Genomic DNA, 26,718 nt, shown 5'->3' with positions numbered 1-26,718 from the left:
GGTATGTGATGTGTCTTTGTGGTGTGTGTAGTGTGTGTGTGATGTATGTGGTGTGTAGTGTATGGTGTGTATGTGGTGTGTGTGTGTGGTGTGTGTGGTGTGTGATGTGTGGTATGTGTGGTGTGTGGTGTGTAGTGTGTGGCATGTGTGTGGTGTGTGGTGTGTGTGGTGTGTCATGTGCGAGTGGTGTGCGTATGGTGTGTGAGTGGTGTGTGTGTGGTGTCTGAGATGTGTGTGAGTGCAGTGTATAGTGTGGTGTGTGTTTGTGGTGTGTGGTGGTGTGTGTGTGGTGCGAGGTGTGGTGTGTGTGGTGCAGGGTGTGGTGTGTGTGCTGTATGATGTGTGTGGTGTGTGGTGTATGATGTGGTATGTGTAGTGTGTGTATGGTGGTGTGTGTATATTGGTGTGTGTGTGATGTGTGTGGTGTGTGTGTATGGTGTGGTGTGTGTAGTGTGTGTGGTGTGTGCATGGTGTGTGTGTGGGGTGTGTATGGTGTGTGTGTAGTGTGTGTGGTGTGTGTGTATGGTGTGCATGCTGTGTGGTGTGTGTGTGGTGTGTGTGTGTGGTGTGGTGTGTGTGTGTGTGGTTTGTGCGTGGTGTGTGTGGTGTGTGTGATGTGTGTGAGTGGTGTGTGGTGTGGGGTGTGTGCTGTGGTGTGTGTGTGTGTAATCCTCCTGCCTCTGTGTTGAGCCTTCCTCTGGGATGTGTCCTGTTGCCTGTCATTTCTTGCTCCAGTATTTCCAGCGCTCCCGCTCCACTGGCTCCTGTTCAGCCTTTTGTCTCCCAGGCCATGGCTGCCCTTTCAAACCACTAGCCAGCCTGGGTTTACCATGACATGTTGCATTTTCCCAGAATGCAGAGCTGGCTCGTGGAGTGTTCTTTTTGCCTCCCCCTGAAATCCCTGTGGGCCCTGCAGGTCAGTGGTGGATCAGACTCGATTCTGCAATTGGGCCACATGTCCATGTCTTTTGTGGCAAACATTCATAGGGTTGTACATGGGACATTGTTGTGACTCAGCCTCTGTGAGTTCTTTCAGTGGCATAGCCTCCCCAGCCATATGGTTTCGGGCTGTTCCTAGTTTATCTGCCTTTTTTGTGAAGACTCTGTTTTTAACTCTCCAAATCTAGGAACTTCCAGCATATGGTGGCCAGACACACCAGCTGACCTTGGAGGCCCCTGAAGGTGGTTGGTGCTGCCAGCAGGATGACTGGATTCTGTTTACTGTAGTGGTCGTAGCTTTTCAGTCTTGACAGCCATACCTCACGGGTAATTTTCCCCATTCCCATCAGCGTCTCAGGTGTCTGCTGGAAATGGCCACTTGACAGAACTGTGTGCAGGGTGAGCTCTGTCAGCCAAGGCTGGGGAAGTTCAGTGCAGTCAGCTGGTGGCATGCCCCTGGCAGGGTCCTGTCTGTTTTGTCTCTATGTATTTCTCCTTAGTCATTCAGCCATGGAATGACACGTGTCAGGAGCGTCCCCCATCGTCACCACCTCAGTCCATTTCCTTCCCCTCCGGCCACTGGTCACCCAGGCTTGTGCTCCCAGGGCCTGGTGTGGGCAGGATCTGTGCTGTGCCTGGACCTTGGGATTGCGGGGGGGCCCTGAGCGCTGTCCTGGCACTGAGCTGCATGTGGAGGGCCCAAAGTCTCCTTTCTGTGGCTCCTCTTTCTCCACTGCTGTGACATGACCCTGGCGTTTCCGTTTTCCTTGATACTTGGTAACACTTAGGCAACTGCAATTATTATTATTATTTTTTATTAGACTTGTGGATTTCTCCAGCTTTAAAGTTTCCCTTCCTTTTTTTGTACTTCCTTATGGAGGCCAGGTTATTTTTTTTCCTCACTGCCCACGCTGCCTATGATTTTACCAGTCCTTGTTGAGTAGGCCATGAAAGGCCTTCTCACATCTACACTAGTGGCTCCTCAGGTCAGACCTGCTGGAGGTGTTATTGAAGGGGATGGCAGAAGGCCCAGAATTTAAGGTGGTTCTTCATCCGGAGTGAGGAGAGAGGCCTCTGGGGTGGGAGCTACCCACATTCCTGAATGGTCACTTGGTTCTCAGGATAACACTCTCCTTGGATTTGCAGTTGGGGTGCAGTGTCTATGACGAGAACACCTCTGCTTTTACTAAGCTGAGGTAACTGACACAGTGCATTTCACTGTCATGGGCCGGAGAATATTTGGCATGTGTGGGAGAACAGTGGCTCAGCAAGGTTTTCTCATCCAGGCACAGGGTGGAGGGTTACAGAAATGCCTCTTGGAGTTTGGGCTCTATGTGGTTCCTGTTTCTCGAAGTTACTGTTGGTTTATCCCTGCCCAGCATCTTCCCCAGGTGTCACCAGTTGGATGTCATCAGTGAGAGTACGGCTTGTGGAAGTTTCTGGATTCTTTGTGCAGTTGACTTCAGAAGCAGCTGTGAGCTCTGCAGGAAAACCAGCTTACCTTTGTGGGCAAATCAGGGTGATGGTATCGTCCCACCTCTCTGTGGAGTAGCTGTGTGGCTGCATCTGCAGGTTGGAGCCACCCACAAGCTCCTGTTTTCCAAAGAATTCGTCTGGAATAGTCACAGTGCAGATTGCATTTTTCGAAGATGCTTCTAGAAGTGTTTCCACAAAATGTCTTAAGACAATAGCAGCCTTTTAGAACTAAGTGTGGAGAGGAACCTGTGAAGCTTATACCACACTTTGTTCACTAGTTGCTTTGTTTGTCTCTCTCCCATTTCCTGTAAACTGCTGGAGAGCGTGGAGTCCAGGACAGAGAAAATGCTCAGTAAATGTTACATGATGAGTGAGAGCAAATCCTCACTTTCTGGGTGTGGTTCTCCCTTGTTTGTTATTAAAAGTTCTACAGAGTGTTACTGTGCATTTTGGTGGCCCAATCACCTAATGGTGATCACATAAGTATTGGCTGAAAAGAAATCTTCAAACATGATGGGGTTTCTAAACAGTTTCCAGTCAAAGCTTTAGTAATTCTAGATAGGAAAGTTATCATTAGGGATCTTGTAAGATAATTTTAAGACATTGCATTACAATTAATTGTCGTAATGAAGGAAGTATGTTTTCAAGACAAACTCTATCTAGATAATGTTCAAATTCCTAAGTTTAGAGTCCTCATCATTTCCAGATATTAACAAAAGTCAATATCTGGAAGTCATTTGGGGCCTGTGAACTAATGTGTATTATTTCCAGGTGGTACAGCTTTCAGCTACAATGTACTTACCAGCCACTGAATTGGTCTCTGTTGAGTTATAAATTGGTAGATGGTGCTGTGAACATCAGCTCTTCTGAAAGGCATTTTTGGGTTTTACCCTGTCTAGTTTGGTCATTCTGTGTACATTTAAAAAAAAACTGGTATAACTAAGTAATTTGCTTATTTGGCCTTTTCAATAAGGAAAAGGCAAATAACCAAATACACAAATAGGCAAAAGAAAAAATCAGGCAATTTATGGAATAAAACATGCAGCAGCTTCATAAACATGGGAAAGATTCTTGCTCTCCATAGTGATCAGGGGAAAGCAAATTATAACCCTAATAAGATGCCTTTTCGGTGCCTCTCATTGAAAAAAAATCACAGTCTGATGATTACAAGCTTCCGATTGGACATGAAGCCACAGTGAAGCTTACACCTGTCCATGTGCTGCTGGAGGGTACGTGGAGCCAGCTGGCCTGTATCTGTGGAGGCTGTGTCTGCACATGCCGAGGACAGAGTCCCCGTCTGCATGTGTACTCCAGAGAACGTTTTCCATAGGATACCAGGATGCTTGTACAGAAAATGTTATAGCAGTGGTGTTTGTAATAGCACAAACTAGGAAATTACCTGAATGTCTATAAGATGGAGAATAGATAAATAAATTGTGATTAGTTAAAAAGTTGGCATATATCAGTGGAAATAGGTTGGAGCTATAGAAATCAACATAAACGAATCTCACCATGGCAGTGATTGCCATGCAGTATGCTGCTGTTGATGTAGACGTGCAAAGAAAAAAGATTCCACGCCTAAAGTATTAGCAATGCGTGGTTAGTTTAAATATCAGACATAGCTGTGGTTACACCTCCCTGAAGCACGCCTTTGGGTAGTGTTCACCAAGGGAATTCAACTCTGGTTATAGGGTTTCTTTCTTAACCAGGGAGGTGGGTATTGTATTATTCTTTATATCTTTTTGTATGTCTTCGTTGTAACATAATAGATACAAATTAACATACAGATATTTGAGGATGACATGATATAGACCACAGGTTTTTAGGTTCTAACTTGACTGAGGAAAGAGGCATGGAATCTAAAGTCTATTAAGTCATTAGTTACTGTACTCTGTCTAATGAAAAACTGGTAGGCCTCTTAAGTTTCTGTCAAGAATAATTTGGTCTAAAAATGTAATATTGCTGTGCCAATTGCTTTCTCAAATTATATGCAGTCTTTTGTAAGAATTTTATTACTTATTGTACTGTAGAATTACTTTATGGTGCTAATTTGGCTACCTTAGATTTTGGTCAGTTTAGCATCACTGATTGGCTTGTTTCTGGGCAGTGAACTTCACAGATACTCCTTTTTCTTGCTTATTTTTATTGCTAGTTTGTTTTGAAGTACTGGGCGTGTTTATTCTGTTACTCGTAGGTTACAAGTTATATTTTCTTTTAAGATGAAGAATAAGGTGGTCAAGTTGTCACTTTTACCTTTAGTGACTCAGTTGTGTTGGCCTGTGGAGGAGTGCTTTCTTGCTTTTCACACCTTGTGCTTGTTCAGCCCTGAGACCTTGTATATTTAGGTAAAGAGAACTTGCTTTTTATCGAAGATGAGTTACTCGTGTTGCTTATGTAGCATTTCGAGTTCACCAGTACCTTTATTTTAGCCATATTTTCAGTCCTTTTAAATGTCAGATGTGTCTTAGATGATCAAGACTGCAGAGATTGGGAACTTGCTCTTTTGGAGCCCATTAGCCCCATTTATAACAGGTTTTCTGCTGAGGTTTGTGGCAGGAAGCAGAATTTACCTACTTTTTTTTTTTTTGTCATTGGAAGAAAAAGCCTAACACTTAGTACGGTAGTTTGAGAAATAACGTTTTCTTTCTTCCTTTTTTTTTTTTGAGACCGAGTCTCACTTTATTGCCCAGGCTGTAGTACAGTGGTGCCATCTTGGCTCGCTGCAACCTCTGCCTCCCGGGTTCAATGATTCTCCTGCCTCAGCCTCCCGAGTAGCTGGGACTACAGGTGTGTGCCACCATGCCCAGCTAAGTTTTGTATTTTTAGTAGAGATGAGGTTTCACCATGTTGGCCAGGCTGGTCTCGAACTCCTGACCTCAAGTGACCCGCCCGCCTCAGCCTCCCAAAGTGCTGGGATTACAGGCATGAGCCACTGCATCTGGCCAAGAAATAACATTTAATATTTCAATACTAGAAGAGTAAAATGAATGGGCAGTCTCTTTAGACTTGATAACTGGAAACTTGATACACTATTTACAAATATTTTTGGTTAGAATAGAAGTGTTATATTAGACAAAACATTTGCATAAGAAACAGTTTTTTGGGTTTATTTTTTGCTAACTCTTGTGTGACCTAGAAGTCTTTGGTCTTCTGTGAGATGTATCTTGGCAGTCACGTGAGGTCTCAGGTGGCGCCATGGTTGTTGTAAGTATGTATTTCATTTTAGCTTCTTAAGGATAACTGATTTTGACCAAATATGAAAATTTAAAGACATCTGCCAACTTGGGAGTTGTTTTTGCCACCTTAAATCTAAATGGCAGTCAGCAGAGAATTTCAACTGGCCATCTTTTCAGAAGGTTGCCCTATATTACAGTTATTACCAGATACTAGCTTTGCTTTTTAAGACATACAGAAGATTGGCTTATCTTATTTTCATGCTGTAAGGCAGAGGTCAGCAAACTTTTTCCGTAAAGTGTCAGACAGAAAATATTTTAGGCTCTTGGGGTCATATGATCTCTGTTGCAGTGACTCAGTTCTGCTGTTACTGCCTGTGTGAAAGCAGCCATGGGCAATATATTTAATTCTAAGGAATTCCAACTCTGTGTTTGTGATCTGAAGCAGGAACTTTTCTTGGAATACTGGATTCAACAGCTCACTGAATTCTAGTTAAGGTGCTAAATTTTCCTCATGAACACTACATTTGAGTAGCCCTTAATAACTCATTAAATAGGTTACTAGTGAGTAGCTTTTGAATTCATGTAAAAATTGTCAGTGAAACTTGAAAGAACTTGCAGTGTGGCTTATTTTGTAGCCCGCTGGGAGGCTGAGGACCTTGTTTTGAGAACTGAGCACCCTGCTCTGGAGGGTGCTTGCATAGCTCTGTCTTTCCTGGCTCTAGAGCATTGCCAGGGACTTTGAAAGTGCCCATGGTCGGCCAGGGACGGTGGCTCAGGCCTGTAATCCCAGCACTTTGGGAGGCCGAGGCAGGTGGGTCACCTGAGGTCAGGAGTTTGAGACCAGCCTGGCCAACATGGTGAAACCCTGTCTCTACTAAAAAAAACCAAAAATTAGCCGGGTGTGGTGGCACACGCCTGTAGTCCTAGCTACTCAGGAGGCTGAGGCAGGAGAATTGCTGGAACCCGGGAGGCGGAGGTTGCAGGGAGCTGAGATTGCACCACTGCACTCCAGCCTGCCTGTCTCCCTCAGCGACAGAGCGAGACTCTGTCTCAAAACAAAAAAACAAACAAACAAAAAAACACACAAAAAAAGAAAGTGCCTGTGGTCACATGGGCGAGAAGGAAGACCTTAGCTTTTATATATTTTGATCTTTAATCACTGGGAGTTGATTCACTTTTCAGTAAATAAATTGAGTGCTTATTGCGTCCAGTCTTACTATACTAGTTTGTGAGATGATAAAGATAAGGCACGGAGCTTGCTTTTGACAAAGTTTAGTGGGGAAACCAGAGATTTTAATAGAGAACTACAATAGAAATTTTCTATGGCACGCATGTGTTACATGTACCATAGTATATTTAGTTAATCCCTTTATAATGGACTTGGTCAGTATTACTGATTTTTCCTTTTGCCTTAGGCTCCAGTATGTGACCAGTTCCATCTTTATTTAAAATTTTGGGCTGGGCACAATGGCTTAGGCCTGTAATCCCAGCACTTTGGGAGGCCGACGTGGGAAAATTGCCTGAGGCCAAGAATTCAAGACCAGCCTTGGCAAGATGGCAAGACCTCATCTCTACAAAAAATTACAAATTAGCTGGGTGTGGTGGCACGTGCCTGTAGTCTCAGCTACTCAGGAGGCTGAGGCAGGAGAATTGCTTGAGCCCAGGAATTCTAGGTGGCAGTGAATAATGACTGTACCACTGCACTCCAGCCTGGGTGACAAAGTGAGACCCTAGCTCTAGGAAAAAAAGTAAAAAATTAAAGTTTTGCTTATTAGGGCATTTTTAATATTATTTTTTAAAATATTGAATTACAGTGTTAAAAAATATGGGCTACTGGGCATTTTGATACTCCCTTAAATTTACACCCAAAGCAAGTGGCTTACTGTCCTCATCCTAGCCGGCTGTGCTAGTTCAGTGTTTATTTGATAGCATGTGTACTGAAGGTGGCAGAAGGTAGGTTGTGGGGGCTCTGGACTCCGTTATCTTTTCCTGAAGGGAATTATGTGAGTCCTAGCTGGTCGTCAGCTTTGCCTGACTCATACCTGAGCTCTGGCTCCCTGGATGTGGTCTGCAGCAGAGCTGTGCCTCATTCCTCTGCCTTGCAGCTCTCCCGCTTTCTCTGCTTCACACTTGTGCCATTTTCAGGCCAGGACCTTGGAGGGTTTTCATGCACACTTTAGTGTTCCCTTGTTCTGAAACCCTCCTTTCTAGGGATCTTCTTCCCTTTCTTTCCACCCTGGTGACCCTGGACTCTGGTTTTCCTTCTCAAGCTGCTCATCCCCAGGTTTCCGATAGAGGGTCGCTGCCTGGTGCTATGTGGCCTTGTCTAAACCTCAATATATTTGCCTCTTTATAAAAAAATAAATTGTCTCTCTCTTTTTTTTTTTTTTTTTTTTTTGAGACAGGGTCCTGCTCTGTCACACAGGCCAGAGCGCAGTGGCTGGCACCGTCACAACCCTGCAGCCTTGACGTCCCTGGGCTCAAGTGATTCTCTTGCCTCAGCCTTCCGAGTAGCTGAGACTCTAGGCATGTGCCACCATGCCTGTCTAATGTTTTTTTTCTGTTGTTGTTTGTTTTTTAATGAAGAGATGGGATCTTGTTGTGTTGGCCAAGCTGGTTTTGAACTCCGGGCTCAAGCAATCTTCCCATGTTGGCCTCCCAAAGTTGCTGGGATTATAGGCATGAGCCACCCCACTTCTTTCAAGGGGGCACTTCTCTTCAGTTTCTGCCTGCCTTTGGCTGCTTTCCGTTCCCCTTAAATGGTTCCTATATTTTGTTCAGAATTTGTGATTCTTATTAGTGGAGGGTTAGTCCAATGCAAGTTACTCCGCCATTGCTGCAGCTATTTTTTTCTGGAATAAGTATTAAAGGCTGCGTGTGTGTGTGTATTTCACTAGCATCACAAGTTTTATTTTTGTATATTCATTCTTGTTCAGTTGCCCAATTTTCCTCATAATTTCTTTGACTTATTCTTATAGAGATGTACTTTTAATTTTCTAAATGTTTGGAGTTTTAAAACTTACTTAAAAAATGATTTTTAACTTAATTATGTGGTGGATCAGAGAATCAGCTTAATGTATTAAGTGCTATAAGAGGTGCCTTAAAAGCTACCATTATTGTGGACTGGTCAGCATTTTCTTGTAGTTTTATCAATTTGTGCCTTTATGTATTTTTGAGGCTATATTGTTAGGTACATACAAGTTTAAAATGCTACCCTTCTGATGAACTGAACTTTTCAGTATTAAATATTTAGCCTTGCTGGGCGTGGTGGCTCATGCCTGTAATCTCAGCACGTTGGGAGGCCGAGGTGGGCGGATCATGAGGTCAGGAGTTCGAGAGCCTGACCAACATGGTGAAACTCCATCTCTACTAAAAATACAACAATTAGCTGGGTGTGGTGGCGTGTGCCTGTAATCCCAGCTACTCAGGAGGCTGAGGCAGGAGAATCACTTGAACCCAGGAGGCGGAGGTTGCAGTGAGCCGAGATAGCGCCACTGCACTCTAGCCTGGGTGAGAGAGCAAGACTCTGTTTCACAAAAAAAAAAAAAAGAAAAAAGAATTAGCCTCTTAATTTTTAAAGATGCTTTCCCTTCTTTTCTTTCTTTTAAAATTATTATTATTTTTAGTTATTATTTTTGAGATAGGGTCTTGCTCTGTCACCCAGGCTGGAGTGTAGTAGCACTGCCACAGCTCACTGCAGCCTCAACCTCCTGGGCTCAAGTGATCCTCCCACCTCAGCTGCTCCAGTGCTGGGACCACAGGGGTGTGCCATCATGCCCAGCTGTTTTTGTATTTTTTGCAGAGACGGGGTCTTGCCATGTTGCCCAGGCTGACCTCCAACTCCTGGGCTCAAGCTGCCCGCCCACCTCAGCCTCTGAAATTGTTGTGATTATAAGCGTGAGCCACTGCACTCAGTCTGTTTTCTTTTCTGTTAATGTAGCTACCTCAGCCTTTCTTCTTTTTTTTGAAAAATCTTTTCTCATTCTTTTACTTTCAACTTTCTGCAAACTTTTTTTTTTAGAGTCTCACTCTGTTGCCCAGGCTAGAATGCAGTGGTGCGATCTTGCTTCACTATAACCTCTGCCTCCTGTGTTCAAGAGATTCTCCTGCCTCAGCCTCTCTAGTAGTTGGGACTACAGGTGCACATCACCACATCTGGCTATTTTTTCATATTTTTAGCAGAGACAGGGTTTTGCCATGTTGGCCAGGGTGGTCTTGAACTCCTGGCCTCAAGCGATTTGCCCCACCCTGGCCTCCCAAAGTGCTGGGATTACAGGTGTGAGCCACCACTCCTGGCCCCTTTCTGGAAACTTTTGTTTCAGGTGTGTTTCTTTGAAACAGTCCATGGTTGCAGTTTGTTTTTCCTTTAATCTAACAATCTATAATCTATGCCTTTTAATAGGAGTATCCTGTTCATTAACATTTGTGATTAATGAAATAATTGGATTTATTTATTCTGTCATATTTTGTTTTTCTTTTTATTATGATTTTTCTGAGTTATCTTTCCCTCCCTACCTCTCTTTCTCCCTCGCTTCCTCCCTCCCTTCCTCCCTCCCTGTCTCCCTTCTTGCCTTCCTCCCACCATCTTTCTTCCTTCTCTCTCTCCCTTCTTCTTTCTCTTTTCGTTCCTTTTCTATTCTTTCTTTCAACAGGGTCTTACTCTGTTATCTTTCTTTCAAGGTCACTAAGATCTTTTCTGAGTTCATTTTATTCTTCTAGTGTCTTGAAAGTTTACCCTTGTTTCTTTCAGTGATAGCCCCTTTTTTAAAGCATGATTTGATGTATTTGGTATACTTGAAAGTAATTAATGTCTTTCTCACCTAAACAGTAGAGGCATCTTAGAATGCTCTAATACTTACATCCTGGATTACATGCATTCATGGACTGTATGTTAGCTCTGTTGAAAAGTTTCAAAAATCCCGTAGAGTAGACATTTTAATGACTGCTTTTACCCCCCATGTTTACTTCTGTACACTCACATCCCTTTACTTATTCCCTCCTTGTATCTCAGAACATTCTTCTGACATCATTTTCCTTTTTCTGAAGTCTGTCCTTCAAATTCTTTCAGTTCAGATCTGTTTAAAAATGTCTGAGATTTTCTTTGACAACATTTTTACTTTACCTCTTTTGTTGAAAATACTTTTGCTGGGTTCACAATTCTAACTTTATTGTTATTTTCTCTTTACACTTGGTAGATATAGAGAGCCCAGCTTTTGGTGTAATTACTCTTCTATAGGTAATATGTCCTCTCTGGCTGCTTTACAAAATTTGTCTTTAATTTTCTAAAGTTTGATTGTGATGTTTGTAGATTTGTATTATTTTTTATCTTTCTTGAGATTTTTTTGTGCCTCCTGAATCTGAGGGTTTGTATTTACTCATTTCTGGAAAATATTTTTGAAACATTTTTTTCCTTCATTCTTTCTGTTCTTTCTTTGTGGACCCTATTTGGAAGAATGTTGAACTTTTCCACCTTTGCCTCCTTGTACTTTTATCTTTCTTTAATCTGTTTTTCTTTCTTGCTGTAGTTTCTTAAGCTGTCTTTTCTGTTTAGTATTTCTCCTTTTCCATGTGTCTAATTACCCTTGAGTTTTACATTTTAATTATTGTTTTCATTTTTGTAAATTCTGTTGTTATTTTTAAATTGGCTGGTCATTCATAATAGTAATCCTAGCTTCTTGATTATGTTTTTAATTTCTTTTAAAATTATCTTCTCCCATTAAACATACCAGTTTTCTATTCTGCAGTTGATACTTCTAGTATCTGAAAAATTTTTGGTTCTAGCCCTGTTATTGGTTCTTTGTGCTGGCCGTTGCTTACCTGGTCTTCTTTTTTTCATGCGTCATATTATGATTTTTGTTACGAACTCCCATTTGCTAGTATGTATTTGTGGGAATTCTTTGAAGACCAGGTTGAGGATCCTTTCCTTTAATGTCCAGGAAGCTGGGGGAGCGTCTATCCCAGGTCTGTTTTATATTAAAATTACTGGCTTGGGGATTTTTCAGGCCTGCCAAAAATGTGAATTCATGCTAAGCTTGAAAGTTTCCTCTCTTCTGGTTTCTGCAGGGCCTGTGAACTGAATGTCCGTGTCTCTCTGAGGCTTTTCCCTTGGTCCCTCTGCATGAAGCCACTGTAACTGAAGCTCTAGTCTTTTGGAATTGTAGCATCTTTTGCACTTTCCTCTGAGATTTTGTGCTCTTACTTTGTTCCTGATTAGAGATGTTTTCCTTTCATTTCTTGCAAACTCATTCATTATTTCAAAGGCTTTGCAAAAAATATTTGTCTAGCCTTTTTATTGCTCTGCAGTGTAAAGTGTTTGGGTTCTTTATATTTTGCAGTATTTGCAGAAACCAAAGTCCTGTAGTTTCTGACTTTCATCAGACTCTGCATTGCCAGCCATGGTTCCGTCCCGAAACAGCTTGTAAAGTCCTATCCTATTCAGTAAACTGCTCTGTTGGTTGTGAGGGATGGTTGGGTTGTAGTATTCTTCATTCCTTGTACTGTGATTATGTAGTCCTGTGGCCTGACCTGGCTACCTGGATGTCATGCGTAATGTTCATTGAATGAAAATATGTCATTGGGTTTTAGATGGCTGAATTGAACTTTGAGAGTACAGTGCTCTTACAAATTGAGGGTAACCTGTATGTTAATGCAGGATTGGTAATAAAAGAAATGAATCAATAAATATGGTTTGTGAGGTTTCCTGTGGGACCCTCTCTGCATTGGAGACTCTTGATTATGTGAGCCTATGAAAGGCGGTATTATGTGATATCATTGCTGAAGTTGCCCATTTTCCTGTGGCCTCACATAGACAGATATTATTAATTCACATACGTTACATTACAGTTCTCATTATCCACATTGTAGAATTGGACATCTAAAATGTGAGGGAGCTCTAAATACGTTAAGTTCCTCTTAACTAGTAGGTATGTTTAGGGTGAAATGTAGTGTGGATGGAGCGTTCCAACACCTTTTTCTTTTACATTTCAGGCTAATGCTGATGTCCCTGTACAATGTAAGCATCAATTTGAAAGGCCTGAAATACATCAGCGAGAGTCCAGGATTCATCCCTTTGCTGTGGTGGCTTTTGAGTGGTAAGCGGGGGGTGATCTGTACAGCCGCTTGTACGGGTTCTGCAGTAGTCCTCCCTTATCCACGGGGCACACGCTCCAAGTTTCCTAGCAGATGCCTGAAACTAGAGATAGCACCAAATCCTCTCTATATACTATATTTTTAAACATTCATACATCTGTATGTAAAGTTTAATTTATAATTAGGCATAGAGGTTGTCAACAACTAATAATAAAATAGAACAATTATAATAATAAGCCAGCACCGCTACTCTTGTGCTTTAGGGCCATGATTAAGTAAAATAAGGGTTACTTGAACACCAGTGCTGTGGTACTACAGCAGTTGACCTGATGACCTAGATAGCTACTGAGTGACCTAAAGGGCGCATAGCGTATGCTGGACAAAGGGATGATTCATGTCCCTGATGGGATGGAGTGGGATGGCAGCATGAGATTTCATCCTGCTACGCAGAATGGTGTGCAATTTAAAACTTAAGAATTGTTTATTTCTGGATTTTTCCATTTGATGTTTCCAGACCGTGGTTGACTGTGGCTAACTGAAACTGTGGAAAGTGAAACTGTGGATAAGAGGGGACTACTGTATACCTGTGCTTCTGTAGCTGAAGGAAATTTTAAAGTATTAGAAAGTAGGATTGATTATAAGATGTTATTTCTTTAAAAAAAAGTCAAATTTTAGAAAATTTCTTGGTATCTTAAGTTTACTCTAGTTCTGTTTCTGAAGTATTGCTTTCAATTTGGTTATGATTTACTGGTGTCCTTACAACACAAAGAAAAATTGTCTCTTATAAAACAGCTGGTAAACAGCATCAGCCTATCCCATTCTCTATTTAACAGCACAGTACTCTATGTGGGTATGTGGTTCTATCAGATAAAAGAGAAGACTCATTGTTAAATAATTTGGGTAAAAAGAAATTGGAAAGACACTGCAGCTCTGAAGAGAAGTACACATGTATAGTATGTGTGTGTTTTAAAATTTCTTTAAAAAGTTATCTTTACTGCATCCTTTCCTCTTCACCCTTAACTACCAATCTAACCTAAAGTTCTGTCCCAATTTCATCATAATATTTAACACTATGTGTTGTTTAATGAGTTATACATTTCACCCATGTATAAAAATAATTTTCTTTATTTTTTTATAATTCAAATTAACCTCTATTTTTTTAGTGTCAGTTCCATTTGGTGGTGAATGCTTTTTTAAAAAATAGCTTTATTGATGTATAATCGACATGTAATAAGTTGCATATATTTAAAGTGAACAATTGATAAGTGTTGATATAAATGTCCACCTGTAAAATTATTATCACAGTCAAGGTAATGTGCAAACCCACCACCTCCAAAGGCACTTTGTGCCCCTTTGTGGTCCCTCCTTCCTGCTCCTCTCCCTGCTTTCCAGAGAGTGACTTGCCTCTTTTCTGTGCTGTAGTTAGTTTTCATTTTCTTTGATTTTATATAAGTGGAATCATAGTTTGTATTCTTTTTTGCCGTGCTTCTTTCACTTAGCATAATTATTTTGAGATCCACCCATGTTGATTTTGAGACCCATCCATGTCTATCCGTGTGTCTGTTAATAGTTCATCACTTTTTATTGCTAAATAATATTCCACGTTGTGGATATGCCACAATTGTGTATTCATTGAGCTAGTGATGGACATTTGGGTTGTCTCCAGCTTTTGGCTACTATACATAAAGCTGCTGGGAGCATTCTTGTACAAGTCTTTGCATGGACATATGCTTTTGTTTCTCTTGGGTAAATACCTAGAAGTGGGATCGCTGAGACATGTGGTAGGTGCATGTTAGTTTTTATGAAACTGCCACCCTGTTTTCCAAAGTGCTTGTACCATCTTACATTCCCAGCAGCATTGTATTAGTGTATGGTCATTCTCTTTAATTTTAGACATTCCAATAGGGTTACCATGATACTTCACTGTGGTTTTAATTTGTATTTTTGTTAATGACTAATGATGTTGAGTATCTTTTCATGTTTTGCCATTCGTGTAACTTCTTTGATGATATCTGTTCATATGTTTTCCTTATTTTAAAAAAATTGGATAGATTCTTACGAATATTGAGAGTTCTTTATGTATTCGGTTTGCGTGCTTTGACAAATGTGTTGGAAAAATATTTTTTCCCAGCTTGTGGCTTGTCTTTCATTCTCTTAAGAGCATCTTCTGAAGAGCAGAAGACCTATCTTAATTGTGATAAAGTTTATAATTCTTTTTCTTCGAAGAAGCATGCTTTTGTTGTAGAAATTTTTGCCTAAATCAGTGTCACAAAGGTTTTCTAATGTGTTTTCTCGTTGTTTTATAGTTTTGCATTTCACATTTAGGTATATGATTTGTTTTGAATTGGTATCTGTTTGTGGTGAGTTTTTTTTGTTGTTGTTTTTATTTTTATTTTTTGCTTTGTTTTTTGCATAAGACTTTCTATCTAGTTGATCCAGTACCATTTGTTTTGAAGACTTTGTTCTCCAAGGAATTGCCTTTGCACCTTGTTGACAGTAAGTTGACAATACATGTGAAGGTCATTTTGGATTCTGTTCTGTTCCATTCATCTATTTTTGGATCATTATGCCAATACCATGCTTTATAATAAATCTTGATAGCTTTGTAATAAATCTTAAAGTCAGGTAGTATAAGTCCTCCAACTTTGTTCTCTTTCAAGGTTGTTTTGGCTATTTTTAAGCCCTTTGCCTTTCCATATGAATTTAAAAATCAGCTCGTCACTTGCTACCAAAAAGAATCCTGTTGGAATTTTTATTGGGATTGTGTTGAATCAATAGTTCATTTTGGGGGGAATTGACACTTTAGCAATATTGAGACTTACAATCCATGAACACAAGTACATGTCTTCATTTATTTAGATATTGTGGAGACACAAGGGTCTCTCCTGTTTCTTCATGTGTTAAGAGCAGAGGAACTGACCTTTGTTTCTGGCTAGCTTTTCAAGGATGTGTGTATAGCAGACATCCTTAGAGGACAGAGATACTGTCTCCTTCCAGAGCAAAAAGGGTAGGTTTGTTTACACCTATGTAGTAATGTTTCCCTCTAGGGCAAAGTTCAGCCAGAGCTTGGGGTTCCTCTCCTGTGACACAGCCCACACAGCATGTATGTGGCCTTGTGGAATTGGGTCTTAAACTGGCATAAATGCTGCTGCTCTGGCAATGGCTGTTGCTATAACAAGTTCTTGGTCTCAGACTCAAGAGTTTGTGTCTTCTGCCAGTGTCTGTAAGACTCTAGCATGCTAGCTTGTTAGCTTGCAAGCTTGCAAGTAGGGTTAAAGCCCTAGACCTTCCACAGTTTGAGGGCAGGTCCAGGGGGCTATGCTTGTACTCCATTGATAACACTTACCCACCAGGGTTGGATACTTGACCAGACAGCTTTTTTCCTCTCATGAATCACAGAATCAGAGGTGGTTCCTAGACTTGACCTATAAGGTAACTATCCAGGCTGGTTGTTATGGGCCATGAGCAAGCAGACAGTGTCAATCTGTGGGAGAGGATGCTGGTGGTGCCAGGGAGAGAATAATTAAATAAGAATACCTAATACTTCTTGAGTACCAGTCATGGCTTTAAGTGTATTACGTTTGTTACATTTATGTCTGTCAGTACCCTGTAAGGTAAATACTGTTTCTGTATCATAGATGAAGAAACTGAGGCACATGGAAGTGAGTAAGGTGCCAGGGTTATATAGTTATGGGGTGGTGGAGCTGATTTGAGACCCCGACTGCCTGGCTCCAGACCCTGTTTCCCAACAATGCTACAGGACTGCTGCTCAGCAGGACATGTCTCGGGTGGAAGCCTTAGTGTTGGATGACTTCTTATTTATTTATTTATTTATTTATTTATTTATTTTTGAGATGGAGTTTCGCTCTTGTTGCCCAGGCTGGAGTGCAGTGATGCAGTCTCGGTTCACTACAACTTCCACCTCCTGGGTTCAAGTGATTCTCCTGCCTCAGCCTCCCAAGCAGCTGGAATTACAGGTGCCTGCCACTACACCTGGCTAATTTTTGTAATTTTAGTTGAGACAAAGTTTCACCATGTTGGCCAGGCTGGTCTCAAACTCCTGACCTCAGGTGATCCACCCGCCTCAGCCTCTCAGAGTGCTGGGATTACAGGCGTGAGCCGCCGTGCCGGGCCGGTACTGGATGACTTCTCACGTTTAGTTGACATTAGGTCTGGCTTTGCTTGGCTTCTGAGTCAGTTGCCCTGAAACAATATGCCAGCCTCTACTTAGGCTAATTTGCAGCCAGTAATCCTACTTTCTCATAAAAATAGGAGTTTAGGCTAAATGTTCTCTATGGCCCTTTTAGCTCTGGTCCTCCGGAAGTTTCCGGGGGTGAGTGAAAATTGTTGAGTTTCATCTTAATTTATGCAGTTCTGTCAGTAGCAAGCAACCCAAGTTCCCGCCACTCATCAGAGATTGTGTTCTTTGACTCAGGTGGACTTTTCCTGCTTAAGCTTTGGCTTATGGATAATATGAGGTGCTTGTTAAGTTGTGTTAATGCAGTTTTTTTTGCTTCTGGGACATCATCTCAGGCTTTCCTTTTTTTTTTTTTTTGAGACAGAATTTCGCTTTTGTTGTCCAGGTTGGAGTGCAATGGTGTGATCTCTGCTCACCACAGCCTCCGCCTCCCGGGTTCAAGCGATTCTCCTGCCTCAGACTCCTGAGTAGCTGGGATTACAGGCATGCACCACCACGCCCGGCTAATTTTGTATTTTTAATAGAGATGCAGTTTCTCCATGTTGGTCAGGTTGGTCTCGAACTCCCAGACCTCAGGTGATCTGCCTGCCTCAGCCTCCCAAAGTGCTGGGATTATAGGCGTGAGCTACCGCGCCTGGCCATCCCAGGCTTTCTTATCCATGAAAATAATTACTGGTTATTTCAACACAGTGAGCACAGCCCAACCCCTCATAAATTCATTGCAAGGTCATCTTACTTTAGAATGTTTAGAATCATTTGTTCTAAAGTCAAACAAAACAAGATCTGTTTAAGCCTAGGATGTTTGACTCCTGAGTTATGTATGGGATTACTTTAAATCTTAAATTATAGAATTTCACATGTGTTTTAGAAGGTGAATACATAGTTTACTATAGAATAGGAAAATAGGAACAAAAATAGTTCTTGGTGCTTGGTGGTGGTGCTGGTGGTAGTGGGACTGTTTTCAGAATCTAGAATCATAACTGCTTAGGACTAAGAGATAATTTGAAAACTGGCTTCTTCTATTCCTTTGGTTTTAGGTAGGTCTAGTTTATGAAAATATACTGGACAGATAAGAATCTCTTCTAATTTTTAAAAGATAGAGGAAAAGGAGAATTGTTTGAACCCAGGAGGCGGAGGTTGCAGTGAGCCAAGATCGTGCCACTGCACTTCAGCCTGGGCAACAAGAGTGAAACTTCATTTAAAAAAAAAATAAGATTGAGGAAAAAAAAGATCTCATTATCCCTTTCAGTAACCAGTTCCTACTTTTATCAATTTCTGTTAAGAAATTTGATATATTTTAATAAGAACACGAGCTTTGGACTCATTCAACCCAGATTTGAATTGCAGCTTTCCTGCTTGTGAACTTACCTAACCTTTTAGAATCCTGCTTTTCTGATCTATAAAATGAGAATTTCTACCTCAAGGATCTTCATGTATATTAAAATGCAATAGTGTTTAGGCCAACACCTAATGTAGCAGGTGTTAAATGGGTTCTAGTTTTCCTCTTTTATTTCTAATCTAAATATCTCATGCTTTAGGGATAAAAGACTTGAAATGAAAAAAAAAATCTCATGCTGCAGTGAAAACTCATTTTCTTTTGTTTGCTTGCTCTAAAGGTGGCAGGTTACTTTCAAGTATCTAGACTTCTCTGATTCAGAGTACGACACCAGTTGCTATTAACCATCCCTGACTAAATCATCTTATTTCCTTTAACGTTTGCTAGATTTCATTTGTCTTCCCTTTGTTCAACTACATGGCTGGCTTTTTCCCAGGCTTTGTCCACATTCTTCTCATTCCTCTTAAGCCACAGAACTGGCATAGAACTCGAGCAAATAGCCGACGAGGACAGAGTGTATTGAGATGGTGGCCACATGTTATGTAACTGTTAATGCAGACTAGTATTGTGATCACAGGAAACTGCATTTCCTACCATATTTTCAATGCTAAAAGGGCAGATAGGCGGTTATTCCCATCTTACATCTATTTGGCTTGTCTGAGTAACACAAAGCATTGATCAGGTTCTACCAGATTTGTGCCTTCAGCCCAGACCTCTGTTCCGAGCTCTAGCCTCATAGATTGAACTGTCTACTTGGACATCTAATAAACGTTCACATTCAATATGTTCAGACTAAACCCCTAATCTTCCCTCACACCAAATTCTAATCTCTATTGATTACAATTCTATTTTTCTAGTGTCTCAGACTTTTAAAAAACCTTCGAGTGATTCTTGACTCCTTTTAATCTCTTACGCCCTCATTCAATCTGTTAGGAAATCCTGATTGCTCTACTTTCAAAATATCTCCAGAATCTGATCACCAGCTAGCACTCCCACCTAGGTTTGTTTGTTTTTTTTTTGAGACAGAGTCTTGGTCGGTCACCCAGGCTGGAGTGCAGTGGTGCAATCTTGGCTCATTGCAACCCTCTGCCTCCTGGGTTCAAGCGATTCTCCTGTCTCAGCCTCCCAGTAGCTGGGATTACAGGTGCCCATCACCATGCCCGGCTAATTTTCCCACCCGGTTTTGAGCCACCATCACCTTGGGTTGAGAGCTTCCTATAGGTCTCCCTATGTTCCATCCTTCCAGGCCATGGATTGGGAGCTAGGGGTATGATGGAAAAATCCCTGACCACCTCTCCTTACTGAACAGTCAGAATGCTGAGTGAGACACAAAAAAACATTTTACTTACTTATTTCATACAGTGTCTTGCAATGTCGCCTAGGCTGGACTGCAGTGGAGTGATGCTAGCTTAATGTACATCGAATTCCTGGGCTCATGGGATCCTCCTGCTCCAGCCTCCTGAGTAGCTAGGACTACAGGCATGCACCACCATACTTGGCTAGTTTTTACAACATTTTTTTGTAGAGATGAAGTTTCACTGTGTTGCCCAGGCTGGTCTTGAACTCCTGGTCTCAAGTGATCTTCCTGCCTTGGCTTCCGAAAGTGCTGGGATTACAGGTGTGAGCCACTGTTCCTGGCCACTAAATAACTAACTAACTAACTAACTAAATAAATAAATAAAATTACACCTAGAGCATGAAAGTCAAGTGAAAGTGGCAGGACAGAGAGGTTAACAGAGAACTTAGCTTCTTGCTTTGAGGGTATTTTTCAAACTTTTCCTTTAGTTTTCAGGGCTCCCAGGGTGTGGGGGATAGGAGACAAAGCCCCGGTCCCACCTCAGGTGAGCAGCCTGAGAGGAAACTCCCAAGGGTCTTTCCCAGCAGTGTCGGGGTAAACTGAAGATACTCGCTTAATCTGGAAGTTTTTTAAGGAAAATTGTTTTGACCTTTGGCATTGAGTGTAGTGGGGGGAAAATCTCTTCTGAGAATTAGTAGGCTGGTTTTCATGCAGGTTTGAAGCTTTTATTCAAGCCACCTAGGTGGTCTCTAAGAGAGTTAATTTTTATATCAACTTGATTGGACCATGAGATGCCCAGACATTTGGCCAAACATTAACTCTGGGTCTGTCTATGAGGATGTTTCTGGATAAGATTAACATTTGAACCAGGAGACTGAGTAAAGCAGATTGCCTTCAGGCAGGTGAGTGGCTCTCATCTAGTCAGTTGGAGCCCCAACAGAATAAAAAGGCTGAATAAAAGGGATCTCTGCCTTGACTGTTGGAGCTGGGATGTGGGCCTTTTCCTGCCTTTGAACTCAAACTGAAACACCAGCTCTTGGGTCTCGAGCCTGCTGGCTTTCACACTGGCACTACACATTGGCTGTCCAGTCTCCAGTGCATGGACTGCAGATATTGGGACTCCCTCATCTCCCTCAGCAGGCCTTCATCTCCCTCAGCAGGTCCTCATCTCCCTCAGCAGGCCCTTCATCTCCCTCAGCAGGCCCTTCATCTCCCTCAGCAGGTCTTCATCTCGCTCAGCAGGCCCTTCATCTCCCTCAGCAGGCCTTCATCTCCCTCAGCAGGTCCTCATCTCCCTCAGCAGGTCCTCATCTCCCTCAGCAGGCCCTTCATCTCCCTCAGCAGGCCTTCATCTCCCTCAGCAGGCCCTTCATCTCCCTCAGCAGGCCCTTCATCTCCCTCAGCAGGCCCTTCATCTCCCTCAGCAGGTCCTCATCTCCCTCAGCAGGCCCTTCATCTCCCTCAGCAGGCCCTTCATCTCCCTCAGCAGGTCCTCATCTCCCTCAGCAGGCCTTCATCTCCCTCAGCAGGTCCTCATCTCCCTCAGCAGGTCCTCATCTCCCTCAGCAGGCCCTTCATCTCCCTCAGCAGGCCTTCATCTCCCTCAGCAGGTCCTCATCTCCCTCAGCAGGTCCTCATCTCCCTCAGCAGGCCCTTCATCTCCCTCAGCAGGCCTTCATCTCCCTCAGCAGGCCCTTCATCTCCCTCAGCAGGCCCTTCATCTCCCTCAGCAGGCCCTTCATCTCCCTCAGCAGGTCCTCATCTCCCTCAGCAGGCCCTTCATCTCCCTCAGCAGGCCCTTCATCTCCCTCAGCAGGTCCTCATCTCCCTCAGCAGGCCTTCATCTCCCTCAGCAGGTCCTCATCTCCCTCAGCAGGTCCTCATCTCCCTCAGCAGGCCCTTCATCTCCCTCAGCAGGCCTTCATCTCCCTCAGCAGGTCCTCATCTCCCTCAGCAGGCCCTTCATCTCCCTCAGCAGGCCCTTCATCTCCCTCAGCAGGTCCTCATCTCCCTCAGCAGGTCCTCATCTCCCTCAGCAGGTCATCATCTCCCTCAGCAGGTCCTCATCTCCCTCAGCAGGCCCTTCATCTCCCTCAGCAGGCCCTTCATCTCCCTCAGCAGGTCTTCATCTCCCTCAGCAGGCCCTTCATCTCCCTCAGCAGGCCTTCATCTCCCTCAGCAGGCCTTCATCTCCTGCAGCAGGTCTTCATCTCCCTCAGCTGGCCCTCATCTCCCTCAGCAGGCCCTCATCTCCCTCAGCAGGCCCTCATCTCCTGCAGCAGGCCCTTCATCCCCCTCAGCAGGCCCTCATCCCCCACAGCAGGTCTTCATCTCCCTCAGCCGGCCCTCATCTCCCGCAACAGGCCCTCATCTCCCGCAGCAGGTCTTCATCCCCCTCAACAGGTCTTCATCCCCCTCAGCTGGCCCTCATTGCCCACAACAGGCCCTCATCTCCCACAGCAGGCCCTCATCTCCCACAGCAGGCCCTCATCCCCCACAGCAGACCCTCATCTCCCACAGCAGGCCCTCATCCCCCACAGCAGGCCCTCATCCCCCACAGCAGGGCCCCTCAGCAGGCCCTCATCTTCTGCAGCACAGGCCCTTCTGACCACTGGCCAAGGTGAGACTTGGCAGTGCCAGCTATATGGCTGTGGCCACAGCGGTGATTTTAGTAGTGGTGAGTTTGTGCTCTGAGCTGGGCCAGAGTCTTTCTCCAGGAGTTTTCTGGCTTCAGCTGCTGAAGGACAGTGTTTTTTCGCCTTTCTTGGGCCATGGAACTATTGGATGTGACTCTAGAGCTGCCTGTGGCCGTGTTCCTGGCCACCTGGAGAAAATTTATCTGTGTTCTCAGTTGCTGAAGCCAAGACATAAATGCTGACCTGAGATGCAGAGGAACCCTATGGCTTGCAGTCAGCTTTATCCCTGTCCAGGTGGGCTGTATAGCTTTTCCTCAGATTTTGAGTTATCCCAGCATCTTTCATAAGTGACTCCTTTTATCCTTCTTTCTTTTCTTTTTTTGAGACAGAGTATCACTCTGTTACCCAGGCTGGAGTTCAGTGGCGTGATCTCGGCTCACTGAAAGCTCCACCTCCCGGGTTCACACCATTCTTCTGCCTCAGCCTCCAGAGTAGCTGGGACTACAGGCACCTGCCACCACACCCGGCTAATTTTTCATATTTTTAGTAGAGACGGGGTTTCACTGTGTTAGCCAGGATGGTCTTGATCTCCTGACCTCATGATCCGCCCGCCTCGGCCTCCCAAAGTGCTGGGATTACAGGCGTGAACCACTGCACCCGGCTGCCTTTTACCTTTCTTAAACTAATTTAAGCATCATCTTCCTTCCCGTGAGGGCAGTGTGCCCACTCCTCCAACTTTGATTCCACATCTTTTCCATGGCACCAGTTGCCTTCTGATATGGCATCTGATTCCCTTCAGTGTCTGGAATTTGGCTATATCACGTAACACAGAGAAAGGCCAGAGGGTTTAGTAAGTAGTGAATATTCAGTGATGTGTCTTCATAATTCTTTTCAACCCAAATATGTGGCATTGTCAGAGTACTGTATATGTTATGATTCTAGTAAGCAGCTTCTTTATTACATGAGCTATGGATGGCCATTTGATAGAAAAGCAAAATATTTAATATAAGATCTTCACCAATAAAAAATTTTACATGTAAATGTTTTATTATGTTGGTCAAGTGTTTCTCTTAATAGTTTTGTATTAGCCCAGTGTTTAGCCTTTTAGTCTAAACACTGGGCTAATACTGTGAGCTAATACAAAATGTGGTTTTTATCTTTTAAAAAATTTCTCAAACATTATTGACTTGAAACTTGTCCTTCAGAAGGTCCAATAGAACAAAGGTGTCAGCCTTTCCACAAGAGAGTGCTGGGACTGTTTTCTTTGATTAATCAATGCTTACATGATAACTTTAATAAGAAACATAATTTAAATGTTTGATTTTTCACTGTTGATATAATTGAGTGGTCAAATGGCCACTTTGTACGTCAAAGGATGTCAAAAAATTTGGCCTGCATATGTCCAGTCTGACAAGCTGAGCGCAATAGAAACTTTAGTGTAGTCTGTCAGGATGCAATTAACTCATAGGCACATTGAGAAAGGGGAGTGAGTTTACATGAAGATGAATTTGGTGTGTGACATGGTCAGTCTGACATAGTAAAAAGAAATCCAAATGGAAATAAATGTCCAAGAAATAGTTGGAGACAAGAAGCTTAGAGTTCACAAGAAACTTGCTAGTGACATGGGTTTGGGAGTCATTCTGAAAAAAGTGACAAACAGAAAGACTGGCAGTGTAGGGAACATCACACGGCAAGGCCGGCCGAGAGGCCTGAGCAGAGGGTTGTAGGGCTCATCAGAGCCCTGAGCTAGGAGACAGGTCGAGGCATCAGAAGGCAGGCTGGCCCTTCTCCTCCTGTATTCTGGTTTGTGGTTCTGGGTGAGTCCCTTCACTTCTGTGATATTCTGTCATCCACAAAATAGAGATATAAACACTGTTCCTGTCTATTTGGAACAGGGCGGCTGTGAGAATTTAGTGGAACAGCAATTGGAAATGCTTTATACATTTTAAAAAGAGGGACAAAAACCATTTATTTGAGAAGAATACAATGGTTGTTAGAGTCAGAACTCAAAGAAAACAAGAATGAAGAGAAGCCTTTGGCAACAGAGAATTATTGATGAACTCTGAAAAGGTTTCCCATAGAGCACAGGGTCAGGCACAAGGGTGGCTTAGTAGGAATGGGCAGAGAAGAAAGAGGGGTGGGTAGTGAGGGTGATGCTGCTTTGGGGATTTGTTGGTGAAAGGAGAGTTTTGTGTGTTTGTATTAAGGGTAATCAGATTCTAATTTTCAGGATTTCAGTCTAAAATGAAAAATAAGAACAAGAATTAACTATTTTACTTCAAAGTACACTGTAGCTTTCTTCATATTTTCTTGGGCTAGGAGTTCACCGTCCCCTGCAGTTCATCTTTAGACAGTGGCATCTGTGGCATCAAAGTAGGCTACTAAAATGTAATGCTTGCTCCATTTTTGTTGTTTGTTTTACTGTAAGTCACAAATACTGGAATAATTTTTATAATAATTCTGCATGAATTCATTATTCTTTAAGAAAAGATGTCATCGAATGTTCTTCATTAACTCATTGATGAAGGATCTGGGTGTTTAGGATTATTGTTGTGAGATTAGGAAACCGCAGCTAATGAAATCTTCCATATGATTTGTAAGCCTTCCAGCTGTGCATACAGTCAACTGATGACAATCTTAGTTACATAATGTCTTGGAAACCCTTTCTATTCAGATGGCAAAAGAAACCCTTTAGGACATGAAAATTGGGGAGTTAGCATTTGCCAAATATTTGTGGGTTATGTTTCTTGGACACAAATATACCATTTGTGTAAGTGCTAAAATTGCTAAGAAAAACTTGGACATCCTGGGCCCTGTCAAAGTCCTGACATCCCAGAGGCGGTCCTGGCCAGGCTGGAAGGTACACAACTAGTCTTCTCTTCTGGCTCATGCTCCTCCTAAGCCAGAGCGCCCTGCCAGGCCACAGAGACCTGGGTGGAGCAGACTGCCATGGCCCTGGGCAGCCACACAGCTTCAGCCCAGAAACAGCACAGGGTAGGCGCCCTAGCCCCATCTAACCTGGGAGGCTGTGTAGGAGAGCTCTGCTTACATTCTGTGGGGCTGTAGGACCCTTCAGAGGCTTTCTTATAGTCATGTCAGGTGACAGCATGCTAAGGTTATCACCTGTGTGTTGTGCAACACAGAGCCATCCATGAGAGAGCGGTGAAGGTGGTACAGTGCCGAGCCCGTTGCAGCATGGAGAAGGACCTATGTTGCCTTTCTTCATGATTGATTTGGTTGTGTCTGTGTAGAATGGGCACCATGGATGGCTTATTCTGCACCCTTTTTCCCTTTCTTCATTTCTAACAGAACCCCAGCTTTATTCAGGGCTGCATCCTCCCTTTCATGGATCATATGACTCAGGGAAAGAGAAGGGAGTTTCAGAGAGAGAGAAAAAAAAAAAAGAGAATGCACACACACACACACACACACACACACACACACACACGCACACGCACACATCTCTAGGGAATCTCATCCCTAGAGATTGTATTAATTGGGCAGGAGTATGGAGCAGGGCCCAGGCATCAGGATTTGTAAGTCTCTCTGAAGGATTCTAATGTGAGACAGGGTTGAAAATGAATGGTCTGAGCGAGCCCTAGCCATGTTAGCTGTGTGCCAGTGATGGGTTTAGGGTTGAAGGCATAAGGTGGTCAGTACATGGCATCCTTCTGCCAACAGTGCATGGTCCATGTGACGCACGTTCGTGTAAAGAGAGTCCACCAAACAGGCTTTGTGTGAGCAACAAGGTGCAGGCAGGCTGAGTCCGAAAAAGGAGTCAGCAAAGGGTGCTGGGATTATCATTAGTTCTCGTAGGTTTGGGATAGGCGGTGGAGTTAGAAGCAATCTTTTGTGGGCAGGGAGTGGATCTCACAAAGTACATTCTCAAGGGTGGGGAGAATATTATGAAGTACCTTCTTAAGGGTAGGGGGATATCACAGAGTCCATTATCACAGAGACAATATCAGAGACAATACAGGGAGGGCGTATTGTCATAAGGTCAGTTGATCAGTTAGGGTGGGGCAGGAACGATCACAATGGTGGAATGTCATCAGCTAAGGCAGGACCTGGCTATTTTCACTTCTTTTGTGGATCTTCAGTTTCCTCAGGCCATCTGGATGTATACGTGCAGGTCACAGGGGATATGATGGGTTAGCTTGGGCTGAGAGGCCTGACAGTCCAGAGGTGGGCACATGGCCTGAGTAGCTACATCCAGATCTGAGGGATGGTGGAGAGACTTCGTCACTGGAGTTGAATGAGGAAGCCTGTGGCCCCGAATGCCAGCCTTACAGTTGATGCTGTTGGGGCAAGCAGAGAAAATAACCCAGGCCTTCCATAACATAATCGAGACATTGGATCCAGCCCTGGACTTCTCGTTATAAGAAATAATAAATGTGGTTACGTTTAAGCCACTTTGAGTTGCAGTTTTGTACTTTCAGCTAAAGTATTTTGTACTTTTAGTTGAAGTATTTTGGCTGTTTCTGTAGTAATAGTCACTAAGTGTCCTAAGTCAATTCCAAATTTATTGATATGCAGAATAAAGGGAAATAAAGAAGGTGTGATAATTGGAG

At 43.1% G+C, this 26,718-nt stretch overlaps 1 protein-coding gene across 6 annotated transcripts in view; it reads left to right on the top strand.

Moving 5' to 3' along the window:
- HSF2BP (heat shock transcription factor 2 binding protein) overlaps positions 1-26,718 on the top strand; it is a 125,908-nt gene that overhangs the window by 53,815 nt on the left and 45,375 nt on the right. For all 6 annotated transcript variants that reach the window (XM_024239301.3, XM_024239300.3, XM_054542603.2 and 3 more), the window contains one exon: positions 12,579-12,682. In XM_024239301.3, coding sequence (XP_024095069.2) covers positions 12,579-12,682 — 104 coding nt within the window. The remainder of the gene's footprint in view (positions 1-12,578; positions 12,683-26,718) is intronic.

The sequence above is a fragment of the Pongo abelii genome, chromosome 22 (assembly GCF_028885655.2).
Source record: "Pongo abelii isolate AG06213 chromosome 22, NHGRI_mPonAbe1-v2.0_pri, whole genome shotgun sequence".
NCBI classification, from domain to species: domain Eukaryota; kingdom Metazoa; phylum Chordata; class Mammalia; order Primates; family Hominidae; genus Pongo; species Pongo abelii.
Note: the sequence above shows the minus strand (reverse complement) of the source record. Positions and strands in the feature narration are given on the sequence as shown.